This window comes from Haemaphysalis longicornis, unplaced genomic scaffold (assembly GCF_048455015.1).
Source record: "Haemaphysalis longicornis isolate Haplotype H1 unplaced genomic scaffold, Haemaphysalis longicornis Haplotype H1 scaffold_3, whole genome shotgun sequence".
Lineage (NCBI taxonomy): Eukaryota > Metazoa > Arthropoda > Arachnida > Ixodida > Ixodidae > Haemaphysalis > Haemaphysalis longicornis.
In genome coordinates, this window is record NW_027526335.1 from 23601266 (window position 1) to 23628362 (window position 27097).

Here is a 27097-nt window from a genome sequence, read left to right on the forward strand (position 1 = left end):
GCCTCAAGTTGCCTGAACCCTGCCCATTCATTATACTCAAATGGTATTACCCAGCCGTGGTTTCTATCTTTCAGAATAACAAGGTCACGGCTTTTCCCATATTTGTTTGCTCTTACATCATCAGCCTGCTAGCGTGCGTCGGCGTGTGTGTCTACTACTTCATACAAGCCCAGGTGAGTGCGAGGCGGATCTACAAACGAGGGCATGCGCATTTCAAGCGACGTCATATAATGTCAAAACTCGAACCACTTGGTTCTTGTAAACGACTTTCAGTGCGGTGCCATCGCGCTTATATACCCCCATCATTCCCATCAAGCGTTTCCTGCTCGTAGACCACCACCCGCCGCGGTGGCTCAGTGGCTAAGAGTCAAAATTAATCCCGAGCCCTCCACTACGGCGCACCTCATCACCTCCAGGCGATGAGGTGTGCCGTAGTGGAGGGCTCCGGATTTAGGGTGTAGGGTTTAGGATGTAGGGTTTAACACACCGACGCAACGCGTGCATTGCGTCGGCGCGTTAAACCCTCCAATCCATCAATCAATCAATCAGTTCTGCTTATAGACCACAGACGTTGTCTCCATTCCCTTCCCCCTCTCTCCTACTGCCAGCACAAAGGCGCCAGATAAAGTTCAAACGAAGACCTGATTGATTGATTGATTGATTGATTGATTGATTGATTGATTGATTGATTGATTGATTGATTGATTGATTGATTGATTGATTGATTGATTGATTGATTGATTGATTGATTGATTGATTGTAGGGTTTAAAGCGCCGACGCAACACAGGCGATGAGGCGCGTCGTAGTGGAGGGCTCCGCATTAATTTCGACCACCTGGGGATCTTTATCGTGCGCCAAAATCTCGTACACACGGCCGTTTTTGCTTTTCGCCTCCATCAGAGAAGCGGCCGCCGCAACCGGAAATCGAACCCGCGCCCTCGTGCTCAGCAGCGCAATGCCTTAGCCACTGAGCCACCGCGGCGGGTTCAAACTTTGACCTCTCCTGCAAGCATTTCTAGCTTCGCGTGGACATTGATAGGGCCCTTTCTATAGTAACCCAAGCGCCATTGGAGGTCGCTTTCATAAGCCATAACAATAACTTGCTCTTTTTTATTGCCAAATAAATAGCTGTGGTTCGCTTGTACAAAGACAGTATTCACTATAAAAATGCAAGGTGTTCTGTCAGTTTTCTTACACTTCCCTTCTGGTTCCCACCACCCTCCCATTGAATTTCCGTCTCTGCCGATCGTCAGTGAGACGCACACTCATCGTGGTGCTAGCTTAAGGTGATCAGGCTTCTGTCTGATCAGCCTTCGCGAGCGTAAGTGTCGTCGCGCGTTCAATGCAGATGCTGTTCACGTTCCTCTTCGAGCCGCACAACAGCGAGGCGCTGGCGCACTTCCTCCTCTTCCTCTACTTCTCCCGGTATTTCTTCTTCGGCTGGATACTGAAGGTGAGTCCGCGCCTTGTTCGACAGATGCAAGCGGAAATCACGTCTTGAGTACCATTAATCACAGCGCCACAGGCCATGAAAAAATCACTGTCGTTTAACAGTGAGATAACATTGAGTGACTGACTGCTTATGGCTCAATCTGTACCCCAGATCCCAACCATGAGGCAGAGATAATTAGAAGGATAAGAATGGGGTGGAGTGCATACGGTTGACATTCTCATATTATGAATGGCAGCCTACCATTGTCCCTGAAGAAGAAAGCGTATGACAGCTGCATCTTACCGGTACTCCCCTACGGGGCAGAAACTTAGAGGCTCACTAAGAGGGTGCAATTTAAATTGAGAACGACTCAGCTGGCAATGGAGCGGAAGATGATAGGCGTAACATTAAGGAACAAGAAGAGAGCGCAGTGGGTCAGGGAACAAACGCGTGTTAAGGACATATTAGTAGAAATTATGAAGAAGAAATAGGCGTGGGCAGGGCATGTAATGCAAAGGCTAGATAACCGTTGGTCGTTAAGGGTAACAGAGTGGATCCCTAGAGAAGGCAAGCGTGGCAGGGGGCGGCAGAAAGTTAGATGGGCAGATGAGATCAAGAAGTTTGCGGGGATAAATTGGTCGCAGTTAGCACAGGACCGGGGTAATTGGAGATTAATTGGAGAGGCATTTGCCCTGCAGTGGGCGTAGATAGGATGATGATGATGATGATGAATGTGATTATTATTATTATTATTATTATTATTATTATTATTATTATTATTATTATTATTATTATTATTATTATTATTATTATTGTTATTATTATTATTATTATTATTATTATTATAGGGGATCATATCGCCTGAAAACATGCGGGAAGCCAATATTTAAAAAAAACAGGCTTATCTATATCAGGTTTTGAAGGCGGGCTAGCTAGTGCATGCGCGAAAACAAAAGCAGCTCTTTGTGTGTGTCTTCGTTTCTCCAAGTCCCGTCTGTTCGTGAGGTTTATATGTTAAGGTGTCTCAGTGAAGAGGGAAACCTCGCCTCATGCCATACCCCCACTACAGTCGCCCTTAAAATCCGTAAACAAACCTGCAAAAACAGCCCCCTTGTTCCTCTGCACAGTCGCAATCACGTTTACCGACAACATATCAATTTGAAGGTGGTCCCTCGAAAGGAAAAGACATCCCGTGCCTTCTCCAGTAACGTGAAACTTGGGGAGGGGTGAAGCAGGCAGTTTATAAGTGTAATCTTGGTGCCTTGGTGTTTTTGCCAACAGGAGATGAAACCTTTGGGGGTAGAGGTAGACAGCTCGGCTGTAAAGTTCTCTAGTCTTTGAAGCAGAAAGCTCTTTAGCGCGAGGCGTAAACAAATGCCCCAGTGTTGTTTTTTTTAGTACACATTACGAAGCGTTCCAGCGCGAGGCGTAAACGAGTGTCCCGGTGTTTTTTAGATGCGACGCATCTCTTTCACTCGCCTTGTCCCTCCGGCATCGTCCGGCGTAATCCGCATCCCTCCCCCATTCTCCTCGCCACGCCAGCTGCGCGCTAGCGCCGCTCTCACCGCAGCGCCATCTGCGTGTTAGCGATCGCCGGCGCTCGCTCCGTCGCCGTGCCAGCTGTGCGTGGGTGCGGGTTAGCGCGCAGCTTGCGCGCAGCTTGCGCTCGGTTAACACATGCGCATGCGCTGCTATGCGCTGCTCTCTCTCATTCCGATGCATATAAACGCGGTAACTGCGCCGCTCCGCTCAGTCGCTCCGCCGCCGCTCCGCCGATGACATCCTCCGATGACCACCGATGATTTGAATGGAGACTAACAGGCCTGTTATCGCGATCGTCGGTGCAACCGTAAAAAATTTACACCATCTTCCCGCGAAGGGAACCATGGGGTAGATGCGACGCATCGGGGGTGAACATGCTGCGTAAAATATGGGCACACAACAACAATGGACACGCCAACATAACGGAAACCCCCGATGCGTCGCATCTACCCCATGGTTCCCCTCGCGGGAAGATGGTGTAAATTTTTTAGAGCGCGTTACGTTCTAGCGCGGGGCGTAAACGAGTTTCCATGTGTTTTAGTACCGTCTACTTGAAAAGACGATTACGACGACGACCACAGGAGACGCCAACAGCCCCAGCTCCTAAGGAGCTTCGCCCCTGAAACAAGCCACAGCGCCACGTTACGAGTTGTATCATGGTTCTATCACGCAAAAAAGTACGATGAGAAGAAGGCATCGCTATCTTTATCTCAACCGTTTTTAAATCAGCTGCTACACAGCCTAAATGCCCGTCGATTGATGCTTCCCGCGATCACCTTCAAATCGGTCGGGACTACAAACCCACTACCCTGTAAGCTATGGGAAAATCGACTCACCCCACATGAGCTACAGCAACACCGGTTAGTGGAGAATGCTTTTTGGCCACGCTTATTTTGCACCGTCATTGAGACATTGCATTGAAGTCATGAGAACACATTTTCAGGATAAAATGCTTGCTTCACTCTAGATTACCATAGCGAAGCGTTCCCCTTGCCTTTAGCACTGAATGAACACGACGCTGTAACGAAGGTCGGTCTTGCAAATCCGGAAATGACCAGCTCTCCCAGCATCGATTTTTTTTTCTTTCTCAATTGACATGCATACGGCTGACACGGCATCAAATTAAATTTTTTTAAATTCCCCGATTTCTGGTAAATTTGCGTCAAACGCCATCAGACACCAAAGCCCGGCGGCCAAATCGACACCAGATGCCATAAAACTCAACTGGCATCATGCAGGCACAAGGCAAACACGGTTCTCGTTAGTGGGCATATCATCAAATTTACCGCGACGTGAGGGTAGTTTGGGCGAGTTAGTTGATCATACAGGCATAAATTAGCGCGAAGGACGAGGACGAACAAAAACACACAAACACAAACAGTTTGCTTCCTTCTGATTTCTTTGTGTGCGTTGGCAAGTAAGCATCTAAGAAGGACGTGCATCGAAGACGAATACTTTCAAGGTATATTGGGATCCGCCACCGGCGCCCGCCGGATTATTTCAAATAAGGAGGAGGAGGAAGGCAACCAAGTTTTAATGATCCATTCACTGTACGAAGAAAAGTTCTGAAGCCTAAGGACATTACCACCTTCCTTAGCCAGAATAATCCACAATTAGTCTTTCGACGGCTTAAATAAAGCAAAACCTGTAGATCTCGGAGAGAGAGTGTGGAGCAGTTTTTTTTTTCTGTACCACTTTTTCTCCGCACACTTCTACAGAGCCGACAAAAGCTTTGCTCTAGCTTAAGCTGTTTCGGTTGCATTTATTCAAACACGAGTAAAGGCACGCGTGGCTGTACTTGAAAATTTTCAAGTTTTAAGTCACGGCCATTATCGTCTGTTGCTGTTCTTCCCCCAACACATCGGTCCATCGTACGCGGTATTCCTTAACATGTACAACTTCTTACCCGCGTACAGTTTTAAAGACGACAGTCTTTTCTTTCTTATTTTGGTCTGTCTGCCTGTCTGTGACTCGATTCAGCCACCCGGCCAAAGTCAGATGAAAGCTTAAAAATAGTCTTACATATTCACAGCCAAATCTAAATGCCTAAGATCGGTGCCAGTGTTCATACTTGTTAACATTGTTAAACAAGAACAAGACATTAGGCAAATATAAGGCAGCATATCAATACATAAGGGATATTTTCAGTGTTCCTTTTAAAAAAAATTTATTGATGCTTGGTTTTTGCGATAGCAAATGAAATACTATATAACACCAGAAAACCTTCGCCTGCTGTTGCCAGCGCTACCTCCTGGCAGCATTTAGGAATCATACGGCAATAACAACGAGAGGTTCCACAGACGACGTGGTTCTATAAACCTTGCAGTAGGGTGCCTCGATTCACGCGCGTCTCCGCCGTACGGCAGCGCTGGCATTGAGGCACCCGTCTTGGAGTAGTGGAACGCGGTAAATTTAAATTGACTTGAGCGACCCTCTAGCATGTTATTTTGGAAGGAACGAGACGGGAGATGAACAGCATGAGAGGTGAGCGGGAAAGAGAAGGGAGCCCTTTGCTTGTCAGGGGCGCGAGCAGACTGTAGTCTTTCGTGGACATTTGCAACGAAAGGAGCAAATACGCGCCCATTTTTTTCTTCATTTTTTTTTCGTAGCCTTTTTCGCCCCTAAATCAAGCAAGCAAGGAAAAAGGCTGCCATTAGTCGAAGCATGAACAGAGTGGTCGACGGATCCTGCATGGTATACCGCGGGGGGGGGGGCAGCACACGAACACGCGAAGGTTGTCTGCACGCCCCCCCCCCCCCCCCCTTTAAACAAATTTTATTTTCACATTTTTTTATTCTCAGGTTTTAATTTCTTTATTTGTTTCCACCAACTTTGTTTATAATGTAACGTTACAGAATGCCTTCCACACTGCTATCATTCTCTATCTCCTTTTTTTTTCTTTTTTTCCCCGACTTCTTTCTTTTCGGGAATTCAAATCTGCGGAAGACGATTGACACGGAGCACTTCATTTATTCATTTTCTGTCCGTTTTTCACTCGTTCATTTGTTAATTTTTTACAGTGTTACGTTGCCAGGTGTGTACAGTGGATGATGAGGGGTGGATAGACAATCGTGTGAAAGGAAACAACGCAGGTTCATACGGGTCCCATCTGCGTACCAGTGCCGTTATCATCTACTCGCAGCCCATGGTTAGAGCAACGCAATTCACGGCGATGATTAAATTATTCCATTTGATGTTATATATACAACATCGTGTTTGGTACAACCTATTCTATCCGCGTTTGTGGTAACGGAGAAAAATACAGTTTATACAGTTTGTGAGTTTCAGCTAATTTCTTTGACATTTTTCATGGTTCCCACTCAGAAATAAAATAAAGCCAAGTATCGAATATGAACGACGATGGTTTTGAAATAGGATATTATTAAAACAATGCGACATGTGTAATTTACGACGTTTATTTCTCATCTGCATTCGTATAAAAAATCTCCTGGTGTAATTATATTCTGTCAGCTTTTGAAGTTGAAGAAAACGAGGTATCACTCAAAACGTCATTGGTGTGATCACCAAGAAGGACATTGTACCACGTCAAGTGCCCCTGCATTGTTCGCCGCGATGACATTAGCGATTCAGCTATTCCGTAAAGACGGTCAAAACGCCATCTTTTCTAGTCGTCCCAACATGCCTCAAGGCACCAACGTATACAGCCTTGACCCCATATTCCGCGGAGCATATCGATCGCCTGTCGACGTCCGATCAAGTGCTGAACCAATGTTCGCACAGACTCTCTGTAAAAGAGCAAACACCAGCACACTGCCTTATGTCGACCTAGCACTTCTTCTCGCGTAATACATAAGTGACGCCAGGTCACCCAGAAGAGCTGTGGCCGCGCAGCGTAAGCGTCACTCAACATAAGCACGAAAGTCGAGCGGTGTCCAATGGAAACACGAAACTCCCTAAGTGGGCAAGGGAGGCCAGCACAAATTGGACACGTTCGCAGTCTGGGCATTACTCGGCTCCGCGGGGGGCCCGCATTGCTGTGGAGGCAGGTGCAGGGGACGTGGACGGCATACGGGTCGGCGGCCTCCGCAAATCGCGTTTTATGCGCCCCGCCAGAATCCACAACAACCCGGCGACTCCCGGGATTGCGCACGGCGGTGACCCGCGTTCTCCCTGTGTGTTAGTCGGTCGACATCGGCGCCGACTGAAGAGTCGTTGGCATGCGCCGCCTTATCATAGCCTGCGGAGGCTTCGAGGAAAACGAGCGCTCAACACTTCTGGGCGCCAAGCCGACGTCGTTTCTTGCGCGACTTTTTGCGCGAAGCCGTCGCGACGTCTTTCGAGGCAGCTTTCCGGACGCATTTGTACTTGTGTTCACTTTCCAGTTCGCTTTCGCCTGGTTCCGTTGATGAAGGAAGGCAGACGCGGTTTTCGGTCCGATGCAGTCTCTTTGGTTGGCTGGGTGCGCTCTCAATAGAATCAAAATTTGCCGCTAAGCGCATTTTCGAGCTAGAGGAAGTGAGTATGCATTCGTTTCATCTGTTTTGCATAAGATAGCCCTCCTCTCCTGGCTTCTATAAAGGCAACGCCAGGCTTTGGAACGAAATTCACCACGGCGCAGCCTGTAGAACGGCTTTACCGGCGCCAGGGACGCTGAAAAAGAAGCTGACTTTACACCAGAACGAAGAGCTTTGCGGAGAAGTATAGCCAAAATGGTGGGATTTGCGTGGACTTGGCGAGAAAAAAAAAAAAAAAAAAGACACGATTCGGCACATTGTGTTGGAGTGTGGTGGTATAAGTGCAAATCCGTTTGAGCGAAATATTCGCCTTCCCGAAGCCAAAGAGCTTAAGTGTACCACAGAGACAGCAAACTACAAAGATGTAGAGGTGACTAAATAAAGATTGTAACACTAGTGAAGGAAAAACAGAGTGGCGTATATAGCTTAGGACGGCTACCACCTGTAACGGACAAAAGTTAATTTTACTTGCAGCTAATAGCAGTGCTGAAATTAAACCAGTAGTAAAGCATAGATATATTACATTCTTAGGCGAGATGACATACGTCATCAAGCCGTTACAAATGAGGTATTATTATAAATCGATCGATCAATCAATCATTCAGTCAGTAAATCAGTCAGTCAGTCGATCGATCGATCGACCTATTGCTCAATCAATCAATCAATCAATCAATCAATCAATCAATCAATCAATCAATCAATCAATCAATCAATCAATCAATCAATCAATCAATCAATCAATCAATCAATCAATCAATCAATCAATCAATCAATCACAAGCTGGTCGCAGCAGGGTGACAGCCACGAAGCAGCGTGCAGTCGTGGGGTCTCTGTGCGGCACGATACAGTGCTACCATTGCACACTCTGCTTCATGACTCCACCATAGGCATTATTGTGCATATTGATGTAATTTAGGATTCAGAAGGAAGCCTTTATGTTGGCTGTCTTAAGATTTTTGACCGCAGTATTGCCATCTGTTTTTCACTCTCCGCCAAGCAAAAAAAGTGTCTAGCGCGGCACTTCTACCCGTGCTGCCGCAAGGTTACCGCTCATGGTACATGTTTGCGGCGACATCATTTTAAGTTGATCTTGTCATTCGAAAAGAAGTGCGTAATTGCTGTAAGCGCAACCATTTACGAAGTGGTTCGGAAGGCGGCGCACTTTTCAGACACGCCCAGGCTAGTTTCAGGGGCTCTTGGTGTACTTCAAGCTTTCTCCCTCCTCTAGGCCCCTCCCCCTGGTTCAGCCTGTTGAAACGAAGTGAGGCTCGCTCTGCACTTTCTACCTTCACGTTACGTGCGGTGATGCAGATTCGTATAGCAGTTTTCCTCGCCCGCAATCTAACGCACGACCGATGGGGCCCTAACTGGACATCTATAGCGAGGTTCTCGCAGCAGGGACAGGCATGGCAACAGAGGCATTTTTTTAAAACCTGAACTGGTGGAGATGAGCTCAGTGTTGCGCAGACTAGAACGGAGTGCTGCTGGAGCTATACCTTCTAGTAAATAAAATGAACATATGCTAAACTGCTTGCACCGGTGAAGCCGGTGCAAGCAAAAAAAAATATCTCCTAATGCATAAACAGCTTCTTTGCTGACGAGATCATTGAAATGACAAATTAAAATGATCAAACGGGAAGATTCTGCTAAAAACATCATAAACTATTCGATCTTTCCTTTAGAACTAAAGAGCAAGATATGAATAACGTTCGCATTATGCGCCGAACAAATTGGAGCTTGTTGGTGAAACGAGTTCGACATGGTAAAAAGTGCTACGACGGGACACTAGAAAGGACACTTACACAGGATGAGCGCTAGACCAAAGACGGGGAATTCACTGAAGGGTTGACAAATATTTTGGAAGGCTTCTGCGTCTTTTGTCTAGCGCCAGTCCTGTGTTAGCGTCCTTTCTAGCGTCCCCGTCTTGTTTCCCCAACTAGCCCTATTCCACCAACTAGCTCCGTCAACTAGCCGAAATTTCTGCGTTGAACAGTCCGCTTTCTAGTACAGTCCAACCTCGTTATAACGAACACTGATATAGCGAATTATCGGCTATAGCGAACTAAATACGAACTTTGGTTGGTCCCGCTTTATTTCACTGACACTTATTCTTTTTACAACGAAACCGAAACCACGTGATCAGTGCGTGATATCTTTTATAACGAAGAAATGTATGGTTCGCGCGAGGCTCGAAACTCGAAAGCTAGCTTAAAAAAGCAAAAAGAAGGAAATGAGAAGATAACAGTAAGTAAAATTATAGTCGAAAGAGGCCTTCGTGCGTAGATACTGTGGAAAACTTCATCCTGCAGCGCTGTGAAAAGCCGCCACACGAAGATTACGTCCTCCTTCAAATAACTGAGAACGCAGGCCTGTTTTGTCAAGCGAACTTTGTTCTGTTGTAATTTCACATTGTCATGACCCGGTCTATTTATTTTGAGATGCCTCAAGGAGACAGATAAGGATTACCTCGTTTATAGCGTGTTCGAAGCCTATAGAATAGTGGGTTTTACTACCTAGGATTTTTTAGAGCCGATTGTTCCCTCTACTGTTACAGAGAATATCGGATATAACAAACATATTTACTGCCCCGATACTACTGCGTTAGAACAAGGTTCGACTGTAAAACGGTAGCTGTTGGAAATCATTGGGAACGACTTCTTCCCCACAGCGAGCCGTTGAACAAGAGTACGACGACGGCGATTACAGTAATGAGGATGATATTGACTGCGATGACAACAACATGTTTCACTATTTTTTACTTTTATTGAGCCGCATGAAACTAAGCCGTGGCGGGGGGGTGGAGGTGAATGAGATGGGACAATACATTCGTCGTGGTAGCCTCCGTGAAGCGTGGGGGACTTTGCAGCAGCAATGTGCATTAGGGAATCCAACTAATCGAAGAGGGCGAGGTTGACGGCAAAGTATGGTGGAGGAGTAGGCCTACCTTATACCGCTTCTGCTGGACTGCTTTAACAGAAAGTGTATTAACAGCGAATAGAGAATTCATGGCCGTCTCACTTAGATAGGGCATATGGTGGTGTGAAACAAATTAGTACTGACATCAATTTGCTTGTTTATAACTAATTTTTTTCTTTTTTGCTAGAACTCTCAATGCAATATAAGGCGTTTCTCTACTCAAAAGCCGCATCACAGGGTAAGGAGTACGATAAAAAGATATCAAAATGCACTGCCGATGATGCGCATCATTGACTGATGCAGCTCGCATCGCGCATACCATCACGGCTAATGCCGGTCGACCTGCCTTGTACCGAACTTTACTCGAAGTTTAGGCTGTCAGGAGTGCTTTCGCTGAGCCTTTCTTCCTCAAATTGATTTTAAAGAATTCTCCACAAGTGCGTGCCAAGATAAAACAAACAAAAAAAAGAGCGGAAAGGCAAAGTTAGTAAAAGCGAGGACTTGAGAGGCACTCGGAGTTATTTCAAGCTACCGTGAAGGCAGCAACAGCAGCTGTGGCGATGGTGAAATTCCATCCCAGAACGGTAACGACGTTCCCGATAACGTCGTTACTACGTCACCTCCCCGATCTTGAAGAAGGAGTAAAAGGCGGTCGCCCACCAACTTTTCTTTGAAATCTCGCAAATCCCCTCAGCTTTATTTTATACGTCGAGCGCAACGCTAGATAGTGGGCCACTAGTAGGCCCTGACGAGCCTTCGACCGACTTCCGCAAATTTCGAGCATCCTCCCTAACCGCAACATACACATGCATGTTACATTGCGTGTATGAACGTTATAAACGTGTATAACATTCCCGCGCATGCATACACACCATTTGGACACACGATCTCTCACCATCTCTCTCTCTCTCTCTCTCTCTCTCTCTCTCTCTCTCTCTCTCTCTCTCTCTCTCTCTCTCTCTCTCTCTCTCTCTCTCTCTCTCTCTCTCTCTCACACACACACACACACACACACACACACACACACACACCACGAGTGTCACCATCATCATGTGCGTGTGCTTTGTGTGCTCGTGCGTCTTTGTTCGACAGTAAGGGCGGAAACTCTACAGCACTGGCAGTGCACTTCGGGAAAAGTTCCTAGAATTTTTCTTTCCCATTAATTCAACACACCACGCGCACACGCACGCACGAACGTTTATGAATACTGTTCCTTGGAATGTTTTGTTCCATGATACCGAACGACCCAATTGATCTTACTTGAATTATCGTGCGTCTTTTGCTCAGAAACTCTCTGCTTATTGCTCGTGCTTGTGTGTGTGTGCAGCTGGCCATTATAATGTGTGTCCAGAAGCGAAGGGAAGAAATAGAGAGTGAGAAGGAGAGCATGGAGATCCAGACCGCCGTGGACAAGGCCTTCAAGGTAAGCTTTCGTATGCTTGTCAAAGCGCGGTTTTCTTTGTGACCCGTTCTTTTTTTTTCTCTCGAAATCACTATTTTACCACGCCTCAATCTCAGGTTGTAAGAGGTATTCGGTTTGTGTTACGCCGTGTGTTATTTAGACCCCTCTAGAAGTTGCTAAAGAAACTTGGAGTTGTCTTTTCCCACGACGTCAGAGTGCAAAGGACTAGCGCAGCCTTGATGCATTGTATTACCGCTTTTTCTGGATCAAAATTATTCGTTTGGAGATTAAGTTTGTCATCACCTGTGGCACAGTAATGACGTGATCCTAATCTGAAAAAAACTATCACTGACGTGATCCTAATCTGAAAAAAACTATCACTCGAAGCAAAGTGGATGCCTCAGTTAGAGCACAAATACAAGTCCAGACACATGACGTAAGACTAAGGCGAAAAACGACATGCATAGAGCGGAAGCTGACTTGGCGATCATTTGGATCTTCGATAACATTTACTCTAAGAAATCGCACGAAGACCGCTTCAACCTAACGCACAAGATGACCAATCAGTGTGACCAAATGTGCGATGTTGGTGAATGACAAGGACAAGCACGCAATTAAAGTAAAAAATAGAACTCTGAAGTCGACCTGAAAACGGTCCCACCCGTGGCAACGATAAATTTTAATCTGATCTGATCTGATCTGCGCAGGGACAACAGAGAAGACGCGCGCCTTGCGCTGTTGTCCCAACGCAGATTTCACATTTTACTGTAGCCGCATGCTGGGCTTCGCAATTGGCCGAATAGGCGCTGTTGGTAACGCTGATTGGCCGTTCTGGGGCGTTGTGGTGATGCCCGTTCGCGGCGATTACTTAGAGGGTTCAATCGAATCGAATCAAACTGCCAGCACGTGTTCGACCCTGAGCCGGAGCCCGAGGACGAGCCCCACGTGCGGCCGGAGGCGATCCCGGAGAGCATAGGGAGGATACCCCGCGTGACGGCAGTCGCCACCAGCGGAGCTCCGTCCAGGAAGGACGCGGATGGCCGGAGCCGGGCCCTCAACGGACACGTCAACCACGCGTACCAGAGGGATAGCGACGACAGGTTGGTGCGCCCCAGACTCTGCTGCGTTGGCATTATTTTGCTTCTTTCAACGTGTGTCATCAATCGTCTTCGAATTGTCGTTTTGCGGTCTTCTGAGCGTCACAAAAAGCAGAGGAAACATTGCCGGTGTCCTTGAGAGTCAAACGGCGAAAGCGGTTCTCTACAAGTAGGACTGATAGCACGTGTACGGAAGAATGTTTTTGGATGCACTAGTAAATACGACAGGACAGCCCTCCTCCTGGCATTTCGATAGAAATCTAGGTTAGTCTGCGGGAAGGTACCCTATAGAGGCGCAGATGGCCGAGTGGTGGTCATGAACTATCGCTAAGATTCACTCCGCCTTGGTGGTTATACATGACAAATCTTACAGTGCAGAACAAGCATAAAAAGGTAGAACGAAACAGCATAGTGCTCGTGTTGTTTGTTCTACGCTATCGTTCTAGTTGTTCTGCGCTGTAAACATTTCCCCTGGGTCTAACGTGACATGAAGTGGCCGTGAGGCTCACCAATGACAACGGAGCATTCCAGGTCTTGCTCGACGGGCTTTAACCGGCGGCGTGTATTTGAGTTTGAGCTCGATAGTAGATATGAAAGAATTGCCGCATCGCAGCTTCGGGGCAAGCAAGATGGAAGTGCCTTAGAAGTCTGGGAGGAAGTCATTTCACAGTGAGCATTAACTTGCGCAGTCATGCTCATTCCATGGGAGTGAGCGAGTGAACAGACTTTACTTGCCCAGTTTGTCTGGGGGTTGTGGTCCCCCGTGTTACTTAGATGACGGCTAGGTATCCGGGGATACCCGGTGGCGCCTGAAGCGAAATCGGGCCAACAGTGCCGCGGTGCAACATCTGACGTCTTGGCTTGGGCGTCTCTTAAGCAGGGGATCTACTTAACCGGGTTACATACTCGGCTTTTTGCTAGTAATGAAGTCCATAATGTCGCGATTAAAAGCTTGGCGTTTTCTCCATACCACTGCGCTGCCGTAAGAAAATGGGAATTCAGCCATAGGGATTAGCTAAACCACGGCCAAGGAATATAAAAGCATTAACTTAAAAACCAGACTATAGACTGAAAGCCTCCAGTGTCAATCAGTGTCAGTGCTTCAGCGCCGGGTATATGTGTCTGCTCCAACTTTTCTTCATTCTTTCCTATCTGTTGTTTTGTCTATTTTCCCTTTCCCACGTGCAGGATAGCAAACTAAGCTCTAGCCAGGTTGACTTTCCTGCCTCCCTTCTACATCCTTCCTTCCTTCCTTAAATATGCAGAAAATATATATGAGAAAAAATACAGAACATGAACAGAAAATGAAGTCTGTAATGATTAGAAGTTCTCATGGGAACTTAAATCTACTTCGCGGTTACTTCTGAAAAGCAGTTTTTGTCAGATTGGGTTATGATTAGGGAGGTATGACGATCCTCCAAAGTGGCCTGACTACACTAGAAAGCGTGATTTTAGGGTTACTGGCCAAGTAGAAGGCGCGGATATTGTTGCAGGCCGAGTGGGGCAATTGTTGAGCTCGCATACTTACGTTCGTGCACGCGTATCATGTGCGATATTTCACATCGGTGCTGATGGCAGTTTCTTTTTGGGCGTACACGGCTGGAATCGGGAAAGCCGAAGATAGTTCCAGCTGATATTTTTTCATGCATCTTCGGCCCTGCTCGAAACCACTGTTTCTACTTGTGCACTAAAGATTCTACCGAGGCAGCCATACAAGTAATGCGATGAATCATAAGCACCCCATACCACGTGTGCACGGCACGTCAGGGGCTAAATCGCTCAGCCCCGTTCGCAGTGTCTGAGGTGAGGAAACCAGGTATGGCCACATAAATTTGGCCGTGCTCGATAATGGCCTCCGTTATGGCATCGTTGCAATCTATATCCATTTCGGCCGGCCGTGTGCCCGAGCGAGCGCAAACGCGTTATGTCGTCACAATTGGCCGCCGGTGACTACGACATATGGGATAGCGGCGCCCATCAGCTGTATACAGCTGTCGGTGGCCTTTTGTTAAAATAGTGTCTTGCAACATATTCCAAGTTGGTGGGAGTTACGCCCGTGCCTCGCGGAGCACCGAAACTCGCAGCCTTACGTTTAACGGTATTGCATTCTTCTCGCCTTATTCGTGTCGACATCCTGGCACTCGAAACCCCATCACTGCGGAGCACCAATTCTAATGAAGTTCGCCAGAGAGAGGTGTGTCGGCGGTACAAACACACGGTTATTCATTAGTGGCTTCGAAGTCTAGGTTGACACTCTTGTTCATGGGATCTTTCCCAAAGAGGTTGGAAGAGTCGCAGCAAGCTGTACTAAGTTTGTTTAGCATTAACGATGACAGCCTCTGTGGTGGGCGGAAGTGAAGTGCTTTTCTGAAATTAATTGCAGCTTTGATGTCCAGACAACGGACCATGTTTCTGTAGAAGAAAGGTTTGGCCCACGTCAATGAACCCAAGCGCTATAAATAATGATCATTTCCGAACCTCACAGTAGCTACAGCAAGGCCAATTTCAAGAAACAGACCAAGCACTATGACGGGAAGATTCAAGTGACAGGATTCGCTGATCATTGGGTGGGATAAATGCACTAAAATGCCTTCGAACATTATTTGAGAAGCCGAACCACATAGGTGATGAGCACTGTGATTAGCACGGTGTTAGACGTGCTTATATCGTGACGACACCAATTGCTACGCGAAATAACCATCACGTCTAGGCTAAACAGCGCAAAAAAAAAGACAAGGACAGAGCAAGATACACGACAGGGACTGCGCTGAACTATCAACTGGTTTTATTTTGAAAGAGAGACAATATATATAGCCGTCCAACGTAAGGTCTATCTGCGCATGCATAGAAAATTTAGTTCTTTCTCAGACAGGGTGATAGAGGCCATGCTCACCAAGCGTTAGGATCCGTTCTGATTCGATAATTTCACGTGAGAGCCGTGATTTGCACATTCGAATGATGTAAGTGTGTTGTAATTCTGGCAAACAATCCTTGCAATTCAAACAATGGCTTGCCAGGAAGCCCTCCGCATCTTTCCCCTTCCGGGCATTTTTTACGTTGTTCGCGTGCTTCCTCAGCCTATCGTTGACGCATCTCCCAGTTGACGCAGTTGTCTCTTTCTCAAAATAAAACCAGTGGATAGTTCAGAGCAGTCCCTGTCGTGTATCTCTCTCTGTCCTTGTCTCTTTTGTTGCGCTGTTTTGCCTAGATTATGCACCAACACGCCCAGTTTTCCACGTTACCCACCACGTGCATTGTCTAGGAGGGTTCAGGGCCGGGCCGCCGCCTAAAATTCTTACACTTTGCAAAATGCACAGCGCATATACAGATGTAAATCCTGAATGTCCTCTTAACTGATTGGGTATGTTTTTACTGCAATCACTTTTCCGTGAGCAACTTCCTTGGTGGAAATTTGTCAGTATGCATGTAACCTGTTCGTATGTAACCTGCTTCCAAATTCGAATCAAATTTAGGTTGCCTACGAGAGAGCATTCGTACTTCTACCCGCACTGTCTTGTGAACGTACGTCGGGATGACGTGTAAAGTACGGTCAATTTTTTGTCGCACGTGAATAGATTTTTTCAGATGCACGAACGTGAGAAGAAAAAAAAACGCTAGACGAACTCCTGCATTTTTTTTTTCTGTCCGCGTGTTTGCCCTATTACGATCATTCTCCATATACCCCATATATAAAGGGGTATAGATACATATGGGTATAAAGGGGAACGACATATTTACGCCATTGAATAAGGTTCCGAACATACAGATATTCCATGTTGCTTCTATACAAATAGCAGATAGCGCAAGTAGAACGAACACGTGTGCAAACAGGTGCATTCCCGTCTTCTGTATCCTCGGGCTATATGGCTATGTATATTAATTCATATTCACCGAGTCATCCAACACGTTACCCCTTGTAGATACCACTACTAATGTCCCCTATCTACTTTCGCGGTCTCTTGGTTCAATTTTTCATGGATTTGAAAAACACTGAATGTCATGATATAAATCCGAACATCCCAAACCTCAATATTTCATTCACGCGTTGATCATCTCAAGCCTCCGCTTCGTGCAAGACACGCCGGAAAGTGCTGACTTTGGCGAATTTTGATGTAATTCGCGGCGACGCATTTCACATTGAAAGATATCGACTCCTTTTTACAATTGAATAATTATGGATTATCAACTACCCAGCGTAGTGAGGATGATTAATTATCCGTGCATATTTTTTTAGTCCCCTTCTACTCTGAACGTCCTTTATTTCTACGCAGACCTAATCAATATTACCAATACAACCTCCGTCCTCAATGCTCCACGTGTGTTCATTCGTCCAGCCTCCAAGCATGCGCAGTAGAACAGCATGATATATTTTTTCTGCTACACTGGCACCGTATCTTCGAATATAAATCAAGTCTTTCGTTTCTTATTCAAAATGTTCAATATTCAAAATGTTCAATTAAGGTCTTCACCTAATATAGGTGAGTTCTCACAAGCGTCGGCACACTACCCTTCCGATGAATCCACAACAGTCCGCGTAGGCTGCACAAGTCCTCCGAGTGGTGTCATGCACATGACTGCTTCCCCGCAAACAAGTTGAGAGACGTTCCGTGCTTTCGTAGCCCGGAATATTCAAGTGGCATTAAAAATGTGCTGTATTGCATTACTGTGGACCCAATGTCGTTCGGAGGGGCATTTTACTTCGTTTTTTTTTTTTTTTTTTAATCACCGAGCTTGATGTTCCGAAGCCACCACCGTTAACACGAATGCGTGCCGAACCCGACGACCCAGCAAAGTGGGGCTCGTTTGGTGCCTTTTTATGGCTCGTGCGCGTGCGCGTAAATTGTTGTTCCGCTGTGGCTTGCGTATGAGTCGCCTCCTGGTAGCGCGAGAACTCCCCTCTCACCTTATTCTTTTACGGCCTCCCATATGTCGTAACTCCACGTTCATGTCGCAAGCACTTTACGTCGCGTTCACGCCCCTCGCACGCAGCGGTGAACTTTGACCGCTGACGTAGCCTGCCGGAAACGCTCGACTGTGAAGGAATGGTTGACGACGACAGCGCGAGTGGAGGACAAGCGCTTCTGCTGGTTTCTCTCCAGCTCTTTTATGCCTGCTGCAGTGAGCAACCTCCCCAACTCAGATGGGAGGCTGTTCACCTCTCCTGTCCTCCTATTTGTCTGGAATGATTCCGTCGTCGCATTCCTCTGAACTGGGCCGGAAGCACACGAAAGGGGATTTTTGCTCCTGCCCTGCGCGCAGTTTTGAGAAGGCGTGTGACAGGCACGTGATCGCTGTGACGTTCTGCCGGCGTATTCACCCGCGTCAGTGGCACACAAGAAAAGCGGTTACTATTTTGCGGGCCCTGTGTGTGAAATAGTCATCAAGGACGCGGCAGGCCCCTTCCTGTCTGTGAATAAAAAGGTTTTTACACCAAGTCTGTGTACCTCTACCCCCAACGGTTTCATCGCCGTGGGCAAAAACGATCTCCGTGGGCATAAACGCCAAGGCGCCAAGGTCTAAAGCAACGAGCGCATGCGTCAGGCTAATCCGGCATACAGCATAGATCTCAGAATTCGTTTAAGGAAACTACAAAACAAGCATCCAAACCGCATTATGGATGATAAGGCGCCTGTGAACAATGGGACCCCACAAAGTGTTCCTGAAAAAGATTGTTTGCAGATTGTCTTTAAAGGCTAGACAGGACTGGTGTCACTAAAAAGAGCTGTTCTTGCCCAAGGCGCCGAGCGCATGTGTCAGGCTAGGCAGGACCCAGCATTTGCCGCCAGAGAAGCCGAGCGCAGTGTCATCAGATAAAGTATTATAGTATACCGCCACTGAGGCATGCAAGTCAGCAACGGCGGCCACTTTGGTGTTCATCAGTGTTGCGAGATTGCCGCATCTACGGCCTCGCCGTTAACTTCGACCGGGGTCGTTTGTTAACAGCACTACCGAAGATGCAGCAAAACGGCATCTTTGGACTCACTTCTGCTGCCGAAATGCTGTTACACGCGTTATCTCTGATTCGCATTCGGAACGACGTCAGCCGCGCGCCCCCGCAGATCATGGGGGACAAGCTAAGCCTACCAGAGTTGACCGACTAAAACGCATAAACAACAAAATGGCGGGGCCCATGAACCGTCGCGGTCTAAACAAATGTCACGTAATGCGGCCTGACCAACGATCGTGACGGCGGCACGAAACAACAGGAGAAAAGAGTGCCGATACTCTGCACCCTTATATAGTTTAATTAAACTTTAAAAGCTGCTAAAACTGCCACACACAAAAAATGATACTTTTTTATCTGTAAATCGGTCCCTTTCAGCGACCTTGAGCGTAAAGAGAGTGTAAAATGATGCTTCAAATCACTCCACGTGTCATGTTATCCGCTTTAGTTTCGTGTTTTTTTTTCTTGGCCCCCGACCTGGTCTTCCTCCCGGATCGACGGGTAGCAGAAAAAAAATGTTTTCTCTCGTCGAATATAGAAGTCAGACTTGCCATAAACCCAGAAAAAAAAAACGCCGAACAGCAAGCGCCGCATTGCCACAGACGATTTGAAACAAAGCCAGTGGCTGACTACAGGCGGCGTTGGGCTGACCTACACCGAAACCGTTTCATGTTTCGCACGGCACGTCTACAGGAAGGAGTTGCTGACCAGAGACAAAGAAAGAGCAACGATTCTAACTAGTCTGACTCGTTTCATGGTTGTGTCCGCAGAGATTAAGCGCCTTTCTGCCAGAAACACTTCCTTTCTAAGGGTTTTACAAAGGCCCTGAATCTCGTTATCGCAGAGGATAAGCGCATTGTCTGCATCGGCGTTTGGATCCATTGTGTAGGTGAAAAACAGGCGTGCTTGGTATAGATGATAACGCAAACTTCTAACAAGGCGACATCAACGCGTCGCACCTGTCGGCCTCAGCGCAAATGCATGACATTGTTCGTCGGTATCGTCCTGTTCGGCCGGTAACGCTGAACGCCGGAACAATAAGGCCCAAAGTTCATTCCCTTATTCCGCCAGCCCTACAGCTATCTGCCTGTCTAACACTCTGGTCGTTACATGTATCCCTCCGGAAGCCTGGGGACAGGTCGGTAAGAGCGACTCTAACAACTGGGGCACGCGGCCATCCACTGACAGCAGAGATAACGCGATGCTCGGGGGCGTACAATATATGAGTATATAGACTGACTTCGTGATTTTGCCGCCTTAAACAATCAAGATCAGTGGACACCGGGTTAGTACCTCGCAAAGCTTATAGGGTTAGGAACTTCATGCATCTGAAAAAAAAAAAAAAAAAAGAAACGCGTATCTGCTCCTTTCGTCGCAAATGTCTACAAAACACGGCAGTCTTTGTCGATATTTGCGAAGCAAATGCCGCCCTTCGATTTCCCGCTCACCTCTCATGTTGTTGCTCTTGCGTCGCCATCCTCCAAAGGTTCTCACGCTAAAGGTTTGCTCAAGTCAGTTTAAATTTACCGCGTTCCACTGCACTAGGCCGGGTGCCTCGATGCCAGCGCTGCCGTATACGGCTGAGACGCGCGTGAATCGAGGCGCCCTACTTCAACGTTTCTAGAACCACGTTGTCCTACTTCACGTTCGTTCGAAGCAGAACGTGTAACCTACCTAGCGGAACCTTTCGTTGCTGTTGCCGTGTGATATCTCAAATGCCGCCAGGAGCGCGGGCAACAGCAGGCGACGGTTTTCTGCAGTAGATATAGAATATCATTTGCTATCGCAAAAACCAAGCATCCATGAATTTTTTAATAAAAGAACACTGCAAATATCCCACTTGTATTGATGCTCTGCCTTATGTTTGCGTAATGTGTTGTTCTTGTTCAACAGTGTTGACAAGTATGAACATTGACACCAGACTTAGACGCTTAGATTTGGCTGTGAGTATATAAGGCTATTGCGCAGACTTCGTTTCACTTTGGCCAGCTGGCTGAATCGAGTCACAGACAGACAGACAGATAGACAGACCGACAGACCAAAATATCTGGGTTTAAGTAGCCAAAGAAAGACTATGGTCTTTAAAAAAGAAGGCAAACCAGAAGCACCGGGCCATTGTTGGGAGAGAGGGAGTAAACCGAGAGTGCTTACGCCCTCATTCGAGTTCTGGCAGCCGCACAGGTGGGGAGGCCAGGGCCGCTCGGCCGCTCCCCAGCTTAGTGCCGCCGAAGCGCGGAGCGCGGTTTGTGTCGCCTTGTGGCCCTGAGCGATAAGCGTAGATGCCGAGGAATCCGTCCCACGAGAGATTTCACGAGTTCTTGGCGCTCGTCGGTTCGAGGGGCAAACACGCGGCTACAGCCCCGACGAACGCTGCGAAGCAGCCGCTACTGGCTTCAAGTGCGCCGTACTCCAAGTTTAACAAAGGGACATCGATTTTACAATAGCGCTGGTTAGGATCAGTGTTGCCTGCAGGGTCAGCTCGGAAATGATAATTCTAAGTGTTTTAACAGTCCCTCCATTGTTCTCTCCGTACTCCGCACGTACGCGAAAATGAGAACGCAGATGTTGAGGCGTTTGGGATGAACACATCTTTACCATGTCAGCTAGTAAAATAGCGGCTCCGAACCAATCGGCGCTACATGCCAGGAAGCCGTCGCTGCATTGGTTATATTCCGGAATGCCGTCGTTGTGAGGGCGGATGTTTCTCTCGAGCTCTCTACGAGTCACATCCGCTTCTTCGCTCTGTTTCACCACCCTTAGCTCGGTTGCGATTCCAAGCTGTAGAGTTTAAAAGAGCAGAAATACGGCAGGAGGAGCGGGAAGCGTGAATTAGCTATTGGCGCGACTTTGCTGAATGGCGGGCGTTCAGGCGCGGCTGGTCATCGCCCACGCGCAACGACCGCCGACGCTCTCTCGACGCGACCTTTTTAAAGCGAAGCCTTTTATGTCTTACTTGTGGCGTTGTCGCAAAAAAGACGCGCTGCAGGAAAGCCAACTTTATACAACGGGTTTCCACAAAGGGCCCATTAATCGCACACTGCATAAACAATGGGATGTTTTTACATGCATAACAAATTCTGTTGGGTAGACGAATGTAGTTTAGCGTCATACGGTTGAGTAATGAGGATCATGATGAAAGCTTCTCTAACAGGCACGCAGATGGCACGTTAATCACGCCATACGCTTAACCAATGGGAAGCCCGAATCAACGAAAACGTTGAGCTAACCAAACCATGACATTCAGAAAGCCCAATCGCAAACTAATAGACACAAAATCATGACATCACATTCGGTTAGGTCGGCGTTGTCGTAGATTCTGACTTTGACTGGTTGGACTGCGGACTCTGCATTTGTATCGGGGAAAGCTTCGCGCTTCCACCACCTTTCTTCCAGAAAGGGGCGTTAGATGTTCATTTTAATGCGTGGCATTCTTTGCCGAGTACCCCCACAGCCAGGACCGTGTAAAGCCCTGCATTTCCACAAAAATGGATATTTGGCGAAAGTATACATTTAATCGTTATGATATCGTAAATGGAGATAAAAGGTCGGGCATAATTTTGGAAAAACCAAGAAATAAAAAATAGCGAAACTGGCGGGCCTGTTACGCCCTCCTGCATTACCACAAAAATGCAAATTTGGCGGCAGTAACACCTTTCATCGTTGTAATAGCGTAAATGGATGTAACTGGGCGCACAAAATTTTGAAAAACCCCAAAATTTGGCTGTAAAGAACTGACACTCTGGACAAGCGGCATAAGCATGCTACGCTGTAGTAGACAATCCTCTGAATATCTGCAGATTTTTATATACAGTGAAACCCCGTTCATACGTTTTCAACTGGACCGGAAAAACAAAACGCAACAGCCAGGAAAGCGCAGCAGTGAGGAAACCTTCGAAAATGAACGAAAACAGTGTAGCTTTGACTTGAAACCATGTATTCCTGCAACTTTGGATTTCGAACCTTAAAAAACTTGCGAATGCAAGATTGCCGCTTTTTTGCGATCGCTGGAAAACGCCCCGCGGGGCAATGCAAGCTCTCTTCCGCGCTGTCTACTGCGTTTACTACGTCAAGCTTTTCCTGAAGGGAAAGCACTGCTCGTTTTCGCGACGCCACCTTGGCATGACTAAGTTCGTGTTTGCAATTTCAACAATGTTCTCAAAGCTTTAAGCGCATGATGATGATGATGATGATGATGATGATGATGTTGTTGTTGTTGTTGTTGTTCCTGGTGACTTGGAACATACCCACGTGGGGGATTGGCCAGGAATCGGGCATGAGAAGGGCTAATGCGCCGGCTTAAAACACCGGAAAATTATAAACCTAGCGATTTATACGCAGAAAGAGAGAAAACAGAATTGGTTGAAAGTTGTAAGTAGAGTTTGGGATAGAACAGCTGAGATTTTTGGACCGGAAAAAGTAGATGCAAGAATCAAAGCTAACGGGGCAGGCGCCTGGTCTCGGAAACGTATGCATGAATGGCTAGCCACCCCTCGGTGACAATATGCCAGTGATGTGGCCCCAAAAGATAGTAGTACGGGCATGGAAATAGGCAGACCAATTCGTCGCAATGGCATGGCAAGATGACGTTGCCTCATCATTGAAAAACCGCGGCAATGCAATAGGAAGTGCTCTAAAGTCTCCTGATCACCGCAGACAGCACATCGGGAGGAGGAGGCTCGACCAGCCCGGTGCATATAAAAGTTGAGTTGGGGGACTCGACATCTGAAGGTAGTTAACGTTACCTCGCATTGACGACATTCACAAAAACGGGTATTCCAATTATGTTTTAAATGGACAAAATCTTCAAAATTAGTGATGATCCCTTCCTGCACTCTTGCTAGGCGTTGGTAGGTACAAAACGTTGCTCCTGCTAAAATAAAGGGAATAGTGCATAGGTCAACTGGAGGGCCATCCAACGACGATCGCGTCAAGGAATCAGCCTGTTCATTAAGCTGCAACCCTTTGTGACCTGGAACCCAAATGAGGCAGACGTCCCGCAAATGGGAAGGTACAGGAAAGTTGAATGTACGAATAAGAGCGGAATTTTTGGGTGAAGACAATGCAGAACAAACCGATAAGGAGTCAGTAATTATTGCTACATTAAAGTGCTGCGGAGGTACTTCTTTTAAGGCCAGAATACGGCTTGAAATATCGGTGTGAAATCAGGTAAACGCAGCGAGACTGACCAGTTAAGGTGAGGACTAAAAATTCCCACACCTGCTCGCTCCTCACGCTGGGATGCATCTGTTGCCACTATTGCATAATCCTTAAAGCTTGCCAAATGGTCGTTCAGTATTCCTGTTACAAATCGCGACGTAAGCATTTTAGCGTTACTGGGGAAAATATTATGGAAAGTTAAAGGCGCAGGAGGAACATCACAGGGCATTGTCAGTACTGTGGGAATATAGATACTCTAACGTCTGGGCGTAAACACACTGTGTAAGAATGTACCGAGGCCACCAAGAGCTGAAAAAGAGTGCCGGCTGAGCAACCATCAATGAAAAATATCTGCTCTGTGGGGATTCAGAAATCCTCATAACCGTCAGTGCTGTTAGTAGCCTAAACCGAAACTCCGGGCATGGCATGCGGGCCTCCAAACACAAGATGTTATTGGCCACGCACCTTGGGAGGCCGAGGCACAATCTCAGTGCACGATGCTCCAACATAATAAGCTTTCTGAGTTTGTAATCTGGTGAACGGGAAAAGAGGGCACAGCCAAACTCTAAAATGGGACGCATGTACCCCCTGAAAATGAAAAGTAAAGTGTCCCTTCTTATTCCAAAACTCCTATTGCTGCGTCTCCGCAACAGTCGAAGTGCCCGTTCCCCTTGGTCAGGATATGGTATACGAAGGCGCCAATCCATTGTATTATCATATATTACACCCAAATACTTCAGGGATTCCCCCTGAGTGATAGTCGCCTCCCAATACGTCAGGCAGGGGGTAACCGGAGCAGATACTGGAAACACAATAACAGCGCTCTTATTGACGCTAATGTTGAAATTTATGTTTGTTAACCCTCTTTCGATGGAAAACAAATATGTCTGTAGCATTTGATAAAGAACATGAGTGTCCTAAGCAGCAGAGAAAAAGGCTATGTCGTCAGCGTAAACATAAGTACAGACTTCCTGATTTATTGGAATTGAGCTCATTAGTACTTTAAATAGGATGGGAGAAAGCACCGAGCCTTGGGGGACGCCCCTTGTCTGGTATAAAGTCGATGATTTAAAGCCGTTTTTCGAGCAAAAGAACTTGCGTCCAATTAAAAATTGTTGAATCCATGAAAGGATTTACTTGGGTAGCCCCCATTCTTTAAGTTTGGCTAGCAGTACGCTGTATTCAACGCTGTCACACGCTTTAGCAACATCCAGCGTGACGAGTGCGCATACCTGTTTATTTCTGCGCGCAAACTGAATACGGCTCTCCAGGTCAACATGGGCAGACCAAATGGAGCAATCCGGACAGAAGCCGATTTGATGCGGGCTAAGAATATTTTTACTGGACAAAAGCTGGACTAAACGGCCATACAAAATTCTCTCTATCAATTTGTCTAGGTTGCTAGTTAGTGCAATTGGGCGAATATTGTCCGGAATAACACCTAGGCTGGGGTTCTTTAGAAGGGGTAAAATTTTTGCGATTTTCCAATCTGCAGAAATCCATTATTTTTCCAGTGAAGTATTTATGATAGTCACCAGATCGTCAGGAGATTCCTCAAACAAAAGTTTTATCGCGGGAGTAGAAACTCCATCTGGCCCCGGGGAGGCTCCCGGCAGCCGCATAACGACATCCACCATCTCTCCCATCGTGATAGGGGAGGAGTCTACAACTGGTATACTTTCTACGACAATGGGTCATAGGGTAGGTGAGAACCGGATTTGTAAGTCCTGGGTGGCCTTTTCGATTGAATTCATGATTTCATCAGACATTTCCACGACTGAAACATCATTACTGCGATTATTTAAACTCTTGCGCTTACGCAAGAAATCAAAGAGAGAACGTCTGTTTTTTTTGTATCTGAAAGCGCCGAGAAACAATGCGAATGATGTAGTTGCTTAGCCGTAGAGATTGTTCGGCGGAAAATAGCTGAGTAATATTTAAAATTTGACCAGTTATCGGGACTCTGATTATGAATGAACTTCTTCCACGCTGCCTTCAAACGCCGATAATCTCTCGAACAGTCCTGATCCCACCAGGGGCTTATACCTTCTCTCTTGGCAAAAGCAACAATGAATTCAGACTTCTTCAGTGAATTTTTAATGCGGCTGTTACCTTCATAGCCCTATTTTCCTTAGACTCATTCGGGAGCGATATGATAGCCGAATGCAATTTCTTTTTCATAACTTCGTAATTTACCAACGTCCGCAATACCGGTTCCGGTGTACTTGGGGAGACAGCTACATGAAAAACTACCGGTATGTGGTCGCTAGTAGTCGGGCAATCGACAGTACTCCACGAAGAGACTTAAACGCCCTTTGAAAATTTTAAATCGAAGACAGATCGCATTCGGCTCCGGACAAATGTCGCACTACCCGTGTTGTAACAAAGAAGGTTATTGGTGGACGTCCAGTCTAACAATCACCAGCCACGGGTATCTGTTTTAAAGCCCCAACTCACGTGATATGAGTTGAAGTCACCGGTGATCACGAGGTTTTTTTACTCGACGAAATAGCAAGATCTAGGGGACCTGTGGTAGTCACTCCGCTAGGGAAATATGCATTAACTAAATAAAAAGAAACGCATCCAGGGAGGCACATATGAATCGACAGCTGTTCGCAGTCCGGTGACAACGACTGAAAATAGTTTGGCTTTGTGGCAAAATTTGGATGATACCAGAATCAATAATCCACCTCCTCGGGTCGCCCTATCTAATCTAAACACGCGAAAATCTGGAAGAGTGAATGGCTTCTCCTTGGACAGCCAAGATTCTTGAAGGAGAATAATATCAAGACATTGACAGTTAATGAGACATTTAATATCTGTGAGAGCCGCAATTATGGAACGACAATTCCATTGAAGAACCCGACGGGACATTATGGGGAATGAATAGCAGCCATGGCTGCCTCCAAAATGCTTTCTTTAAGCTTAATTTCTGTTTGGCCCTTTTTAGCTTTTTCGGATTTCGATTCTGTGGTGGAAGTGGATTGTTGCGAAAGCGATGAAGTTGCCTGTTTACTTATCGAAGCAGCTGGTAGCTCTAGTTCCATTTCAAACTCACAATCTACATCAAGAGCTGGGGAGGAAGACTGACCCTGTGAAACCACAGAAGCCGAAGGAGCCGAAACCTGGTG

General features: G+C 46.8%; 1 protein-coding gene across 2 annotated transcripts in view; it reads left to right on the forward strand.

The window, feature by feature from the left end:
- The window catches only part of LOC144174144 (uncharacterized), an 82281-nt gene that overhangs the window by 31287 nt on the left and 23897 nt on the right, over window positions 1–27097 (forward strand). For both annotated transcript variants that reach the window (XM_077702636.1, XM_077702637.1), the window contains exons 4-7: window positions 75–173; window positions 1350–1454; window positions 11694–11789; window positions 12672–12868. In XM_077702636.1, the coding sequence (XP_077558762.1) occupies window positions 75–173; window positions 1350–1454; window positions 11694–11789; window positions 12672–12868 (497 nt within the window). The remainder of the gene's footprint in view (window positions 1–74; window positions 174–1349; window positions 1455–11693; window positions 11790–12671; window positions 12869–27097) is intronic.